The sequence below is a fragment of the Capricornis sumatraensis genome, chromosome 1, assembly GCF_032405125.1.
Source record: "Capricornis sumatraensis isolate serow.1 chromosome 1, serow.2, whole genome shotgun sequence".
Taxonomy (NCBI): domain Eukaryota; kingdom Metazoa; phylum Chordata; class Mammalia; order Artiodactyla; family Bovidae; genus Capricornis; species Capricornis sumatraensis.
Window position 1 is genome coordinate 86,506,887 of NC_091069.1, and position 16,719 is coordinate 86,523,605.

General features: G+C 42.2%; 1 protein-coding gene across 1 annotated transcript in view; it reads right to left on the reverse strand.

Moving 5' to 3' along the window:
- The window catches only part of QPCT (glutaminyl-peptide cyclotransferase), a 29,570-nt gene extending 16,765 nt beyond the window's left edge, over positions 1-12,805 (reverse strand). The window contains exons 1-2 of the mRNA XM_068982265.1: positions 12,686-12,805; positions 4,905-5,051 (exon numbers count right to left, since the gene is read on the reverse strand). Coding sequence (XP_068838366.1) covers positions 4,905-5,051; positions 12,686-12,805 — 267 coding nt within the window. The remainder of the gene's footprint in view (positions 1-4,904; positions 5,052-12,685) is intronic.
- Between the last annotated feature and the right edge of the window lie 3,914 nt (positions 12,806-16,719).

The window sequence follows — 16,719 nt, forward strand, 5'->3', positions numbered from 1 at the left end:
ATATAAAAATAATTTTTGAAGCATTATAACCTTTTTGAAATTATTATTCATCTCTCATTTATTTTTTCATTCTCCACAATGCTTAGTGTTGGGCTTTGTTCACAGTAGGCTATCAGTAAATATGGACTGATTATAACTCATACTTATTCTCAATGAGACTATATAAAATTATATGGTATAGAACATTAATCATTTGACTAGAGAGAAATCACTGCCGCTAAGAAAAGTTTTCCAGAGAATGTGAAAAGAAGTTATCCCCAGACTTTGGGGAAAAGAAATTTTTCCATAAAAAAGGGGTCAGTCTTTAAAAATAAATAAATAAAAAGCACATCTCCAGAACATCTGGTATCCAGATGATGAACTGCTCCGTAAAATGTGTTCAACACCAACAGCAGCCTGCATGCTTACAAAATGAACTGGGATTTTAAAAATATGTATCTCTTAGCTTTGCTCAGCTGAAGTCTCACACACAAACTCATTCCTCAACGCTGAGCAGGTTTTGGCCATAATATCTGATACCTGTATTGATGCTAAAATCCACAAAAGCTTCACCAATTCCTCCCCAAAAGAGTTCTCCGTGCACTAACCTTTTTTACTCAGTATAAATATTTTTATTTGTCTTAGCAACTAATTTCTTTATAAACAATCAAATTGGCTGCATAATCTAATGAGGTCGCCAATAGCCCTTATTGTTGTGCTTGTGGCTTGCAGACTTAGTCCGCACGTTCCCACTGTAATTCTCTAGGGTAGGCTCCACAAACTACTGCTCTTCTCTCTAGACTGCCCCTGAACAGAGAGTGCTTGGCTATGAGAGGGCGTCTAAAGCAGCTATGTTTCCCAAACTCCAGGTTGCTGAAGCCTCAGCCTACCAGGCATGCTAAAATGTAATTTAGAATATAGATGGATTTCTATACATCTATCTTTTTAAATGGAGAGAGAAGAAAAGAGACAAGGAGATGAATAAAGACACAGCGAGATGAAGACAGAGAGAGTGAGACTGAGTAAAGAGAAAGAAAAGCGTATGAAGATGGACGGGGAGACAAGGAGAGAGACACAAAGAGAGGCCAAGACTGGGGGTGGAAAGAGAGCAAAGAGAAAAATAAAAGTAAACATGACATCTTGCTTCCTGCTTCCTGGGGAGGAAGGCCCGTAGGGGATTTTAGGTAACATTGGTGAATGATCCTGGGTCAAGTTAATTAAACTTACATTCTCATTTCCAAGGTCTGAGAAACACTGTCATTAGCAGACCAGATTTGTTTGGAAGAAGTAGATTCTGCACTATTTGCAATAAGTCTGCAAATATTGCCTGGATGCTGCCCCTGGGGACTCTGGGCACCTCCTCCCTCTTGGGTGGACCATGTACTAGTCCCTCAGGCTTTCAACCCAGGGCTCTCCATTCAGGGATACACATACTTTTCACTAAAGAAGCCCAGCTTCAGCTATTCAGATACACTGGTCATCTACAGGAGATTTTAACCACCAAGTTTCTAGCTTGCCTCTAGACAAAGTTTTTGGCTTGCTCCCTAGTGAGACTTTATCATTCTGACTTTTTAATTCATTTTTTATTCCTCTCTCATCTAGAAATCACTGGAATCCTCCAAAATTTAATGCCTTCAAAGTATTATTTACAAATAAAGTATCTTTTCAAAAAATATACTCTAAAAATCCAAGAGGCAGCATTAGACCCACTGATCAGAGACAATAAAAATGAAGACTATGGGATATTGCTCCCATATTATCCTCTGAAAGGGACTTCAGAGCAGTATACATCTTTATTGATAACTGATTAAAAGTTAATTCACTAATCAATTTTATACCAAGTCTACATTTTTTTTTCTAGATTTTTAAAGTGTTCTTTAGTTATAACCCTGAAACTCTATAAATTATAAAACATCTGACTGGGTCCTCAAAAGTGCCTCAGGAGAAAAATTAATTTTCCACCATTCTTGTCTAAATTTAGTTCAGAGCAAAAGGTACTGATAGTCAAATTAAAGTCATTAGTGCAGTTCCTCCCTAATATCTCAGTATCATCTGTTTCATTTTCAAAAGAGGGAAGTCTTTATCTACCACATTTTGAGGGGGGCAGCTTTCCTAAAATTCATGGTAATTTTCTTCTCCCCAAATTATAAAACTGAATCTCTTCAGTGAGATTTCTAACACAACCATTCTGTCAGCACTGCTGCTGTGTCAGCCAGCCATATGTAGGGAATCCAGCAACAGTTCCCGGCACATTCCAAAATACTGTCAATAAATTTCTCACTTGCCTCCACCCCCACCTGACATGGGAGATGTGATTATGAATTCTGTAAAACTTTTAAATGAATATGTAGTTTTAAAATCACAACAGAATCTATGTATATTATTTCTGCAATCTATACTCCTGGAGCTAAAGATCACAATAGCAATATTTTGTTGTCTTTATTGCTTTTTAGAGGCCACAGCCAGAAACCTCAGGTCTAAAGTGTGCATATACATTTTGGGGATATATATTTGGCCTTCTGAGCAAATGCTGTGGGGAAGTGAAAAAGTGGCGATGGGTGAACATTACAGACATAGATTTTTTTCAAATGAAGAACTGAAGATTTTGCAAAGACCCAGTCAGTGCCCTGAACTTTTCTGGAAAATGCTTGAGAGATGAGGCCCAGGGGAGATCATTGAAATGAGTGGTATGTGCCTTGCTCTCCAGCTGGGGCCTGAGAAGACACAGAGCTGGACCCATGTGTGAGCACACACCACAGAGCTAGGCTTGCCCAGCCACTGCTCTCCAGGGGTTGGATGGAGAAGTCAAGAAGATCCCAGTGCAGGTTCCAGCCTCATCTCTACAACGTGTATAACCATGGGCAAGTTAAACTGCATACTTCAGCCTGTTTAAATCTGTAGCACTGGGAGAATAATTGTCCCCAGCAAGGTGGCACTGCCATGTGAACTGAATGAGATTATCCAGGCAAAGTTTTCCATCAAGTGCCTGACAGAGCTGGAAAAAGCCCTGGATAAAAGTCTGCCATCATCAGCATTATTCCTCTCTCTGCCTAGAGCTTAGAAGGAACTAATGTTGTCTTTGGGTCTCCTCCACCTAAGTCCTTAAGGAAAGCAAGAGCTGTTTGGATGGAAGACAAGAGGCTAATGGGGCAACAGACAATGCATGTGGGCTCACCTTGAGAGGCAGAAGTCATATATTGGTTAGACAGGAAAAGCCCACCAGCTGTGCTGCTGGGCCTTGCGGGTGTCATTTTGTCACTGCAGTGGAGTGCCAAGGGGTTTGCTAGAAGAGTTAGGCAAGTGGGCTACTCTCAGAGAGGCCAGCCTCTCCCCATTCCTTCCCAAGATGCCCCTAAAAATGGGGCTACCTTGAAAAAATAGGCATTCAGAGCTGGGGTTTCAGACTGCTGAAGAGGATAGACACTTAGGAGTCAGAAAGACATTCAGGTTTAGTCCCTCTTATGGCCTAATCTACCCTCCATAGCAGTGTCTTACAAACTACAGTGCAAAAATCAGTGGGTCTTGAAATCAGATTAGTGGTTCATGACTAAAGTAAAAAGAAAACTAGTAAAATAAAATTAAAATCAGAGGAACTAAAGAGCCTCTTGATGAAGGTGAAAGAGGAGAGTGAAAAAACTGGCTTAAAACTCAACATTAAAAAAACTAAGATCATGGCATCTGGTCCCATCACTTCATGGCAAATAGAGGGGGAAACAATGGACACAGTGTCAGACTTTATTTTCTTGGGCTCCAAAATCACTGCAGATGGTGACTGCAGCCATGAAATTAAAAGATGCTTGCTCATTGGAAGAAAAGCTATGACCAACCTAGACAGCATATTAAAAAGCAGAGACATTACCAACAAAGGTCCGTGTAGTCAAAGCTATGGTTTTTCCAGTAGTCATGTATGGGTGTGACAGTTGGAGAATAAAGAAGGCTGAGCGCCAAAGAATTGATGCTTTTGAACTGTGGTGTTGGAGAAGACTCTTGAGAGTCCTTGGACTGCAAGGAGATCAAACCAGTTAATCCTAAAGGAAATCAATCCTGAATACTCATTAGAAGGACTGATGCCACAGATGCAGCTCCAATATTTTAGCCACCTGATGCAAAGAGCTGACTCATTAGAAAAGACCCTGATGCTGGGAAAGATTGAAAGCAGGAGGGGAAGCACGACAGAGGACAAAGTGGTTGGATGGCAACACCAATTCAATGAACATGAGTTTGAGCAAGCTCCAGGAGATAGTAAAGAACAGGGAAGCCTGCCGTACTGCAGTCCATGGGGTCACAAAGAGTCGGACACGACTTAGCTACTGAACCACATCAACAGATTGCACATAGTAGGAGTATTTTTTAAGAAACTTTTTTATTAGTTAACTCTATGTTTTTGTGTATAAAATGTTATATAGATATATATATATATTTGCCATGTGTCAGAGTCAGAAGCTTGAGAAATACTGTACTGGAGAAAGTAGTTTATCACTGGTCTTAATTCTCCCTCCAGGTAAAATACAATTTCAAAAGGGGAATAAAGGCCTGTTAAGACGGTAACTCACTCTTGACCCAGAACTGTTAAGAAAGAAATGTCCAAGTCTGTTGAGATTGGGTATTTGAAGTTCAAGAAAACTTGGTTGGGTGCCTGAGGGTGTGTTATAGAAAAAATCAAGAGTTGGGTACTTAGTATCCTGTCTGATTTTGGCCCTCCCAGATGGAGAATTCATACATAAATTGATTTAGGTTAACATGCATCTCTTAATTCAGAATAGATATTTACTCTTAGTTGTCTGCTTTTCTAGGATGCTTATTTTAGTTAATAAGATGAGAAGACAGATCTGAATATTAGACAATTCAGAATTTTGAGGATAGCATCATTTATCATGGGAACGGAATGTGTTGGACAACCTTCAGATTAGTATGCTGTTTCTCACCTGGCGAGCAGCAAAGCTTCCAGGCGATCCAGGATATCGCTCTATCAGCAATGGTCGTAAGTCATTTTGCCACATTGCAGAAATACTGGTGCCTTCTGCAACTTGCCGAAGAGATGATACATTCAAAAGGGCTGGTTGGTGATAATTCTGAGAAATAAATAAACATTAATATTTACATCATTTCATAATATATTTAAGATTTATCCTGAAACATTTGCAATTGTAAAATATTTGCTTTGAACTTCAAAATAAAGGGATAGCTCTTACATTGTAACATAGTAAATTAAACTGCTGCTACTGCTGCTAAGTCACGTCAGTCATGTCCGACTCTTCATGACCCCATGGATTGTAGCCTACCAGGCTCCTCTGTCCACGGGATTTTCCAGGCAAGAGTACTGGAGTGGGTTGCCATTGCCTTCTCCAAGTAAATTAAACTACTCAACTTTAAAATTGGCCCTTTAGGTCTACAAGTTCAACTGTTTGGGCAGCTTGTTTTTAAAACAGAATTAAAATCATGCTTTGAACCTGAGAATTAATACTTAACACTTGTAGCTATATAACTTTTAATAATTTTGCTACAATTACTTTGTAAAACTATGGTTTACAAATAACAATTGTTGCTATCCTAGTCTTAAGAAAACTCAATATTGCAAAAACTACAGCCAACAAAACAATATACTCTGTTAGCATAATTGTGCTATAAAAGCCAGTGTGATGTTATGGAATGAGCATACTCTTGGGGTGAGAGGAGCTGGATTCAAAGTTTCTGCTGCCATTTACAGTGATGACCTCAGGCAGGTCACTTAAATTCTCATTTCCCTAAAATACTAATAAAGGAATTTGAGCTAAATCTGCATTGTCTAATATGGTAGCCAGGAGCCACATGTGCTATTAAGCTCTTGAAATGTAGAGAGTCAGGTGGAAGTGTGCTTTATGTGTAATACACATATTGAATTTTGAAGACTTAGTATGAAAAAACATGCAAAATAGCTCACTAAGAATTTTTATAGTGATTACATGTTGAAATGAAAAAATTTGATATATTGAGTTAAATAGTGTTAAAATTAATTTAACCTATTGTCTTTTACTTTTTTAATAGAGCTACTAGAAAATTTTAAATTACATATGTGCTTCACATTATATATTTCTATTGAATAGCTCTAACCCGGATGATTGCTGCAATTCTTTTCAGTCAGAGATTGATGATTCTACAATCCACTAAATAGTACATTTTTTGTCTTCAGTTAAAATTATTTTAATATTCCATTAACGCTCACACTCTTTGATACACTTATATATTAATTAAGTGAACGTTAATTTAAGCAGCTGAACAAGCATAACATTCAAATTTGTATTCTGGATACTACTTTATACATGCTGAGTTTTTTTATAATTCCAGTAATGATGAATCACTCATTCATTATATGTTCATCAGGCATTCAATGACAGAATGTGTTACTCCTTCCCATAGGGAAGTGAGTCGTTGATCTGATTTCTTCTCTGAGGGGAATGATGAAGGTAACATAAATTTTTTGGAAATCAAAACAGAGCTCATGGGAGCCCTCTCTATTTTATCACTTTTTCCAAAACCAGTATAAATTGATTATGTGCAGGTTATCACATGGGTGTTTTCACTCCATGAGAAACTGTGGAATTAGAGCATACTTATTGTCTAGTTGGAGAAGGAAATGGCAACCCATTCTAGTACTCTTGCCTGAAAATCCCATGGACAGAGAAGCCTGGTAGACTACAGTCCAAGGCATCACAAAGAGTCAGACACGACTGAGCGACTTCACTTTATTGTCTAATGCTTATTATACTTATACTTCACTATGTCTCAGTGGCACTCTCAGCTATTATCACACAAAGATAGGGAGCTGTGGGTCCAGGCAGCCCCCTTCAACTTGGCCTCTCAACTCAACTCCTCACCATTTACTATCTATAACTCTGGCTAGGTTACTTAACCTCATTATGACTTACCATCCTCATCTGTAAAAGGGAGGTAATAACACCTACTTCCCAGAGTAATTATAACTAAGTGAGCTAACTCATGTAAACTACCTCAGTAAACATTTGGTAAGTATTATTAGTTCTATTACCGTCTGTCAGACACTGAAGAGGTATAGAATTCTGAGCTGGAAAGGTCACTTAGAGATGATTATAATCCAATCTCTTTGCTGTCAGTGGAAACTGAGTCAGAGAGGCTAGCCGATTTTCCCAAGGTTGTAGGAGAGTTATAGGCAAGTTCGAGAAAGGATCATGGTTGTGTCAATTCCCAATCCCATGCTCGTTCCACTCTGCCTCCCTGCATTATCTGTGACTTTCAGTGTACAGCACTGTCTATTGATGCTGCTTCTGAACATCTTAAGGTTTGTGTTTATTTACTGGTCATACATTTAAAAATATATTTCCTTGCTAAATTTGTTGCTGCAGCCTTTAAAGTCCCTGGTACCTCAGATCTGAGTCTTCCTGTTAACTCTCAAACAGCACTTTGAGAAGAAAGAGGGAGCTAAAAGATAAAACCATAGCAATGTGAGAAGTGAAGAGAAAGGAGGCAAGAAGTTGGAAAACTCACACGGTTAATTATTAGTTAACACAGACAACAAGAGCTTCTGATCTCTCCTGCTGCCCCACAAGCCCCCGGGCAGGACCACTCAGACCAACGCACCATGCTTCAGTCTCCCTGGCACTCTTCAGGACCCAAGGCAGTGAGGCTTGGGCTTCTTGGGGCCTTTGCACTGTGGTGCCTTCTACCCTTGAAGGCTTTCCACTTCCTCTTCACCTAGCTAACTCCTGCTCATTTCAGGTTGGAGTGTAGAGGCCTTGTGTGTCTATTTGTTTAATGTCTAATTTCATGCAAGATGTCAACTCCAGGAGGACAGGAACTATCTCTCTTACTTTCCATGCTCTCCCCAGAACCACACAGCACCTGGCTCATGTGGCACACTCAGTAATTATTGGATGAACTAATCAAATACGGAATCAACAAGTGAACTGTCTTTCTAAAACTAACTTCACTAAGACGGCATGTATATAATAATAAAGTAAAATGGGAAGTTTGCCATCATATATACCAAGTCAGTTGAATGAGCAGAGATTATAGGGCCAGGAAAGACAAGCGGCTGCCTGCTACAGGGGGCCAGGAAGTGCTGTAGTTCAATGTTGGTAGACTTTGTTCTTTTTGAATTTCTGAGAGTCGATGCTTGTGATGTTTAGAGTTGAGAGTTGGCCTGGGAAAGTCACTGTGACAATTAAGAACTGTTGTGTCAAAGGCTGTCTGGCCAAGGACTCCTTTTCATTTACTGTTTATTACTCCATCCATCCCAGACCCTATCTGGTCACTGTGGTCCTTGACTCCATGTCCACAGTGAATGGAAATCAAGTTGATATTTAAATGGGTGATTTATATAAAGATTGCTGCCATGGCCTGCCTGCTCGCCCAACAGGGTGGAGTGTTGCTCCAGGACCCTTTGTTTTGGGCATGTAAGATCCTCTGTTCAATAAATCACTGATTGTCTCTGTCACCATCTCCAGGCTCTTTCTTTGGCCTCGAAACTGGGCAACTACAAGGTTCACAGGCCTGCAAGGTGCAGCCCAACAATTCATGAGCCAAACAGGAGCCCAAGGAAACTCCCATGAGCCCCAAGATGTTGGGAAATAAGGATTATGAGGAAGAAGAGAAATAAGTAAGTAAATAAGTAAATAGGCGATTTATGGAGGCTTAAAAAGAGTTCTTAAGAGATTTAAGGGAAAAACAGAAACAAAATAATCCTCTAGCATCACTACCTGTTACAGATACTGTGAATGAACCATGGTTGGCAAACAACACCAAACAACGCTTAATGGATAAGTAAAGGGTAAGCTCATTAGACAAGCCTAGCGGTGCTCCTGAATACAGAAACTTACTTGTGTTGATCCTCAGTCTCCTGGGCTCACCCATTAAATGAACATACTTCGGTAAAGAGCCCTCCCCCTCCCTGCCTCTCTGGGAGTAAAGATGCCCCTGTGAAATCACAGAGATTAAAAGCTAGAGAAGGGGAAACAGTCATAATCGGTTGATTGCCTAAGCCTTTCTATTCATTAAAGCCCTGAATGGAGAACCATTTGATTTTTCCAACCTAAACAACATTTGTTTGATTTTAATGGAGGCTGACTCTCAGAATTCAATAAACATAAAAATCTATGTGCAGCTGAGAGGAAGCAGTAAGAGAATAAACCTGGAAAGAAAGTGCAAATTGGGCACGAGGACAGTAAATGAATGAGGTAAAACTGTGTTGAGCTCAATGTTAAATGTCAACCCCAAACCACTCTAGGTTTATTTCAGTTAAAAGGCACATAGACAATTTTCCATTGGTACGGGCATTCTCAGAGGAATGAGTCTCTATTACAGCCCCTGCCTTGTCTTTCCATCCAGGCAGAAGGGACAATAAGTCTGCTTTGGGTGACAAGAATCTTTCAGCTGCAAAAGTGTGAACCAGGTCTCCAGCATCTCCTCTGGACTAATCACACGGTGCCCAGCCAAAGAGGGTTTTAATTACATAACTTGCAGAACTGGCCCGGCTTGCAGATGGATTTGAGGTCCCACACCATTGAATGAAAGGGAGAACATTACAGAAGCACAGCCAAATCAATTCTAGTTTCCATCCAATATGAGCATCTCCCAGACAGTGCTCAGGTTAACACCTATGTCTACTCCAAATTCAACCCATTTGCAGAACTCCTTCTGGGTCAGATTCCACTGATATGACAAATGAAGTTGTAGAACAGTTGAGAAGTGAATATGATAAAGTCCTATCTTCTTTAATGCTAACAGCCCTCTATCTAAAAGCGAAGCAGTGCAGGTTTTAAAAACAACAATTTAGAGCCAAATCCCAGATCCTCACCTGCTAGCTATGACTAGGAAAAGCTCCCATATCTGCATAATGGATGTCATAGTACTTACCGGCCAGATACGAGAAGCTCAAAAACAGCACATTTTCTTTCTCCTTCTACCACCAACATGCAGACTACCACCGGCCCCCTGCCCCTGCCAATGGAGTCTCCATTGCTGCTTTATGATTCACAAGAATCATGATGGGCAGAGGGATAGATGGCCAAGAATTTTAGAACCACAGAGGAGGGGAACCTAATGGGGTTTTTGAATATATGTGGCTCCAGCAGTGGAAAAATGTGAAATGCTGAGCAGTAATTTTCCTCCAGAACAATCCTAGACGAGGACTCCTAGGTGAAGCCAATCTCCTGTACAAGGTTCCTCCATCCTTCATATGACTTAAAGCTTTCTTTTTTATTTTTGTTAATAACTAAGGGAAAATCTATCAGGTAAAATACATTGGGTCCCAGCTTTATGATAAAGTTTGGAAACCACCTAAACATCCAATAATAAAGGCATGGTTGATTTAAGGAAAGACGAGGACTCTCCAATTTGCCGCTGTAATGGTGGTCAAGGTTCCTCATCTATAAACTGGGGATGAATATATCCTTCTCACTATGAGGGCACTGCAAGGTTCAAGTCAGATGCTTATATATAGAAGCCTGATACCCAGATGCCAATGCTCCTAAATATATACCAGTGAGCCCACCTGTGAATCAAATAACTTATAATATGACTTCTATGGAAAAATTGTTTACAGGTTTCAAACAAATCTCAGTCTTCTAAACACAACCATAAACTAGGGTTGAGCTGTTTTTACATATTAGATCCCACTGGAAAAGACACACCTTTATTTCAAAGCAAAGAAAATGGATTTCAAAATCAATACTTCCTTTACCACACCTCACCTTTTGGCAGACCAGTGTGCCAAGGGCACACCCCACATGATTAAAATAGCTAAATATCACGCAGAGCAGGAAGGCATAAACTTTAGTGTGGATTAATTCATTTCCCAGGCTGCAAATTGTACTCGACACCTGGTAGACCTTATTAAAGCCTTAGAGAATAAGGGGGTGGGGGACCAGAAATCAGGCATTGTGGTGGCTGACTTTGTCATTTGCATCATTTGCTTGCACCTCTTGAAAGCAAACAAATAGAACAGCGATTAGAAGCTTCTTAAATATAAAAGAGATTCGGGCTTCAAAAGACATTTCTCAAAAGCTAGAGTCTCATTAGTTTAAAACACTGAAAGAATCCAGCATCTTCTCTCACCCACAAATACCTTCTGCCTGTAAATGATCCCTCAGATCAGCTCCTTTTGTCCCCACCTCACTTATTCCCATCCATTTCCACGGATCATAAGGACACATTTGGTGTGGCTCCACATTCTGGTAGATAATGTCCCTTACCAATTTCTGGCAGGAAGGAGAAGATGGAAGTCTGTAACCCTATGTTCATCAATGGACATTCAGTTCAGTTTAGTTCAATCGCTCAGTTGTGTCCGACTCTTTGCGGCCCCATGAATCGCAGCATGCCAGGCCTCCTTGTCCATCACCAACTCCCGGAGTTCACTCAGACTCAGGTCCATCGAGTCAGTGATGCCATCCAGCCATCTCATCCTCTGTCGTCCCCTTCTCCTCATGCCCCCAACCCCTCCCAGCATCACAGTCTTTTCCAATGAGTCAACTCTTCTCATGAAGTGGCCAAAGTACTAGAGTTTCAGCTTTAGCATCATTCCTTCCAAAGAAATCCCAGGGCTGATCTCTTTCAGAATGGACTGGTTGGATCAATAGACATTAGTCCTACTGAATTCTCATGGGAAGCTTTTCTTATAATGAAGTTACGTGTGAGTCAGTTGCCCTCATCCTCCCCAGGTTCTCTGTGGCTAGTGATGTCCTTATGTAAGTGGAGCACCCTTGTAGTCCTTGAATGGTGAAGCTATAAGTATCACCCAGAGAGCTGAAGGGGGCTATTGATATCCATAGCCTGTGCAGGCAAGGACCCACAGGTAACCCCGGAGAGGGCCTGTGCATTCGCCCTGAGCCCTGTAAGTCAGTATTGGCAGACCACAAGCATTTAAGAGATCTTTCAACAATGCTGTCAAAGGTCATATCCCTTTACTTTGCTGCTTTTCTTAGTATCTTTGAAAGTATACCATTTTACTCCAATATCAATAACCTTTGCTTAAGTCCCTAGCAGTTTTAGGAATTTAAAACTGTTACACAAGAAATGGAAATAACTGTGAACCTATTTACTTCACACAGAGGGAACGTGCAAATCCCTTTTATCCTAAGTTCCTTACATGAAATCTCCACCTACAATTTTATACATTTCTTTAACAATTGTATTTTACTATCTTTTAACGAAAAAAGAAATACATTTTAAAGTATAGTGGGTCTCCAAGTAATCTCCTTCCGGCTCTGATGCGCTTAAAAATCTAAAACAGACCCCCACGTCCGTGCCTGGAAACTTCAACACCGGGAGGGCGTCCCGGGATACGGCGGCGCGGCGAGGGAGTGGCACACCCCCAGGCACGCCCCGCACCTAGGCCGCCTGGAGCGCCGAGACCCAGCCCCCGCGTCTCCCGAGCGGGCGGATGCGCGGTCCTGCGCCCTCACTTCCCCGCTCCGCCACCGCAGGCAAGTCACACTTCGTGTGCCTATCAGTACCAGCATCAGACCGCAGCCGAGCGGAGCTCGGTGACATCACCCAGCTCCCGAGGCAGCTCCAAAGCCTCCCGGCGGCCAGCGAGGCACCCTGGCGAGCACGCAGAGCCCCAGCTCCTCTGGGCGCAGGGTTGGGGGACCTCGGCTCTGCCCGCTTCCCATCCTGCCCAGGTGGGGGTCGCGGGACTGAGTCCCCGCACGCGCGAGAGCCGCCCAGATACAATCGCGCAGCAGCAGCCCCTCACCTTCTCCTGGGTCCAGTCTACCGCGCCCCGACGGACCCCCCGGACTGCCAGGGGTAGGACGGCCACCAGCAGCAGCAGGTGGAGGGTGTCCACGACGCGCGGGTCCCTGCCGCCTGCCATCTCTCCTGGGCTGTCTGGGTGCCGGTTCCCGGAGCCGCCGGCGGTCACGAGCCCGGGAACGCGCGTCCTTCGCCTTCCCCCTTCTCCACCCTTGGGTCGACTGCGCCCGCCTCCCCATCGTCTCCGGGTCGCCTCCCCGCCACTCTGCGCAGGCCAAAGCCGCAGCTCTCCACCCACCACCCCCACCTTAGCAACCCGGGGACTGGGCTGTCCTAGCAGGCACGAGCTTCCGAATCCATGGGGACACACTGCCGCTTCCTTGGAAGAAGGGAAGGAGAGAAGAGACATGGGAGAAGCATCTGTACAATCTCCACTGCTGTGACGGGGAAGGAAAAGGGGAGGAGACCCTGTGAGGTTAGGAATTGTTTTCCCACGGCCCATTTAGAAGGGATGGACAGGGACCGCTATTTACCGAGTACTTTTGTACTAGCTAGCCACCGTTCTAGGTGCTTTCCCGATGTTTCCTTATTGAATCTTCATAACCAAGTTATGTAGGTATTAATCCCATTTAACAGATGAGGAGACAAAGCCTGAATGGAACCTCCAGAGTATTTCCTTTATAACAGCCAATATATCTTTTCTCTTTTTTTTCTCACAAATAGTTACCGTGCCTTATAGGAGACAATCATACTCCCAGGCTGAGAAGTATTTGTCTGAAGTAATTGTCTGAAATAACTGAGATCTAAAATGTTCACAGGGGCCAACTCCTCCAATCCATACCCCCAAAGGAAAAGCTAAATACAATCGTCTTTACTTTGTAACATCAAAGATCACTGTTATCCAGGTAATCCTAGAAACAAAACGTTATCTCAGTTTTAGGCAGTTGAGACGGTTCTAGTCTAAGTTGTCGGGACAGTTACTTCACCACCCTCTTCTTCCAAACTGAGGATCAGGGTGTGGGCTGCCATGAGTCATCTGCTAGTAACGTATAGATCCCAGAAAAAGAATCAAAACAAGGACACTTAAACAGACCTATTTCCCAGAGGGTGAAGGTCTGAAGGTAATGGACAGTCAGAAGGCTCACCCACTCTGTTTCAGGCTTCGCTCTAAGAGTGAGTTTGAAAAGGGAGAGAACTGACCTGGGAATACTCCGTCTGCCCTCCCCTGGAGCCAGGGAGGAAGACAGGAAGGAAATACCCACTTTCCTGATCAAAATGACTAATCCTGTTCATATCTGAGAGTTTTGTGTAACCATGCAAATCTTCAGGCTCAAACAAAATTAAACACTTCTGATCATCAGACAACCTCAGAACTTTCTATCGGTATACATTCACATCTCCTCTTTTGCTGCTTAGGCCAACCTTGACATTGTGGGTTTCCTGAGTGTCTGGGTAAGAAACAGCATAATTGTTTTTCTTACCTTACTACCTTTTTATCTTTCCACAATAAGATTTCTTCAAGAAAGGGAAGGTGGAAATATGAAAACATATGAAATATGTTAAAGATAATATGCTGAGTATAAGCAATTCAAAATGAATGCTTGTGTTAAACGGTTAACACATAATTTTGATGATTAGTTTCCATTGCCTAGGGTTCTCAAGTCTTCTCCAATTTTGGCTATATTTAAGTCAGTAAGATGCAGTTCCAGTTTGGGATCTACAGGAAGTAGACTGAGACAGAGCTAGGCATTCAGGATGTATTAGGGAGTGCCCATGGGACAAACCCCTGTGGGAGGGAGAGGGCGGAACTCCACTGGGTGGAGGCAAGAGTCAGCAGGGGAGCGCCCCGTCTTCCACAGCTTCACCCAGAGTGAAGAGTTGTCCCACCGTGACCCAGAATGGCTGAAGCTTTATAACCTCACCTCCTCTTCTTCCTACAACGAACAGTTCTCTGCAGCCAAAGGAGCTGACAGCTAGAGGCTGTCTGCCAGGAACACGCCAGCAACTGGAGCAGTCTTTCGATAAAGGGAATGTGAACAGTACATCTCTGTATTCACTACTCATGCATCCTTATGATGTACCTGTACCCCTAAAACATTTGCAAAGTAAGTGAAACTGATTTTAGTAAATTGTTCTTTTACACAGGTGAGATTTTTTGATAAGCAACGAATCCAGTACAACTCTACTTATGTCCCTTCCTTCTTTATTTTTATCTTTTCTTGATATGCAGATGATACCACCCTAATGTCAGAAAGTGAAGAAGAACTAAAAAGCCTCTTGATGACAGTGAAAGAGGAAAGCGAAAAAGCTAGTTTAAAACTCAACATTCAAAAAATGAATATCATGACGTCCAGTCCCATCAGTTCAGTTCAGGTCATCAGTTTAGTCATTCAGTCATGTCCAATTCTTTGTGACCCCATGGACTGCAGCACGCCTGGCCTCCCTCTTCATCACCAACTCCCAGAGTTTACTCAGACTTATGTCAATTGAATCAGTGATGCCATCCAACCATCTCATGCTCTATCATCCCCTTCTCTTCCCTCCTTCAATCTTTCCCAGCATCAGGGTCTTTTCCAAGGAGTCAGATCTTCGCATCAGGTGGCCAAAGTATTGGAGTTTCAGCTTCAGCATCAGTCCTTCCAATGAACACCCAGGACTGAGCTCCTTTAGGATGGACTGGTTGGATCTCCTTGCAGTCCAAGGGACTCTCAAGAGTCTTCTCCAATACCACAGTTCAAAAGCATCAGTTCTTCAGCTCTCAGCTTGCTTTATAGTCCAACTCTCACATCCACACATGACTACTGGAAAAACCATAGCCTTGACTAGACAGACCTTTGTTGACAAAGTGATGTCTCTGCTTTTTAATATGCTGTCTAGGTTGATCATAACTTTCCTTCCAAGGAGTAAGCATCTTTTAATTTCATGCTGCAGTCATCATCTGCAGTGTATTTTGGAGCCCAAAAAATAAAGTCTGACACTGTTTCCACTGTTTCCCCATCTATTTGCCATGAAGTGATGGGACCAGATGCCATGATCTTAGTTTTCTGAATGTTGAGCTTTAAGCCAACTTTTTCACTCTCCTCTCACTTTCACCAGTCCCATCACTTCATGGCAAATAGATGGCGGGAGAGGGCTGGGTGGAAATAGTGACAGACTTTATTTTCTTGGGCTCCAAAATCATTGCAGATGGTGACTGCAGCCATGAAATTAAAAGACGTTTGCTCCTTGGAAGAAAAGCTATAACAAAACTAGACAGCATATTAAAAAGCAGAGACATCACTTTGCCAACAAATGTCCGTCTAGTCAAAGCTATGGTTTTTCCAGTAGCCATGTAGGGATGTGAGAATTGAACCATAAAAGAAGGCTGAATGCCAAAGAATTGATGATTTCAAACTGTGGTGTTGGAGAAGACTCTTGAGAGTCTCTTGGACAGCAAGGAGATCAAACTAGTCCATCCTAAAGGAAATCAGTCCTGAATATTCATTGGAAGGACTTTTCCTGAAGCTGAAACCCCAATACTTTGGACAGTTGATGTGAAGACCCAATTCATTTGAAAAGCCCCTGATGCTGGGAAAGATTAAAAGCAGGAGGGGAAGGGGACAACAGAGGATGAGATGGTTGGACAGCATCACCAACTCAATGGACATGAGCTCGAGCAAACTCCAGGAAATAGTGAAAGACAGGGAAGTCTGGCATGCTTCAGTCTATGGAATTGCAAAGTGTTGGACATGACTTGGCAACTGAACAACAACATATCTGAAATATCTATCTTTCCCTTTTCCTCGTTCATTTTCTCTTCTCTCCTCCTTCATTCTGTAAACTCTTCAAATCTCTTCTATCTGTTATTATTTTCCCTACTACACCTTTTTCTGTCTTCAAACTTTTTCTATAGAAGATAACCCATGACTATTACATTTAACTAGACAATTGCAGGCACCATTTTTAACCATGGAAAAAATTATTTGTGTATGCAGTGATAAGCATTAGTCACAAGTGGAATGGTTATCATCTTTATTATAGTATAGATCCTGCACT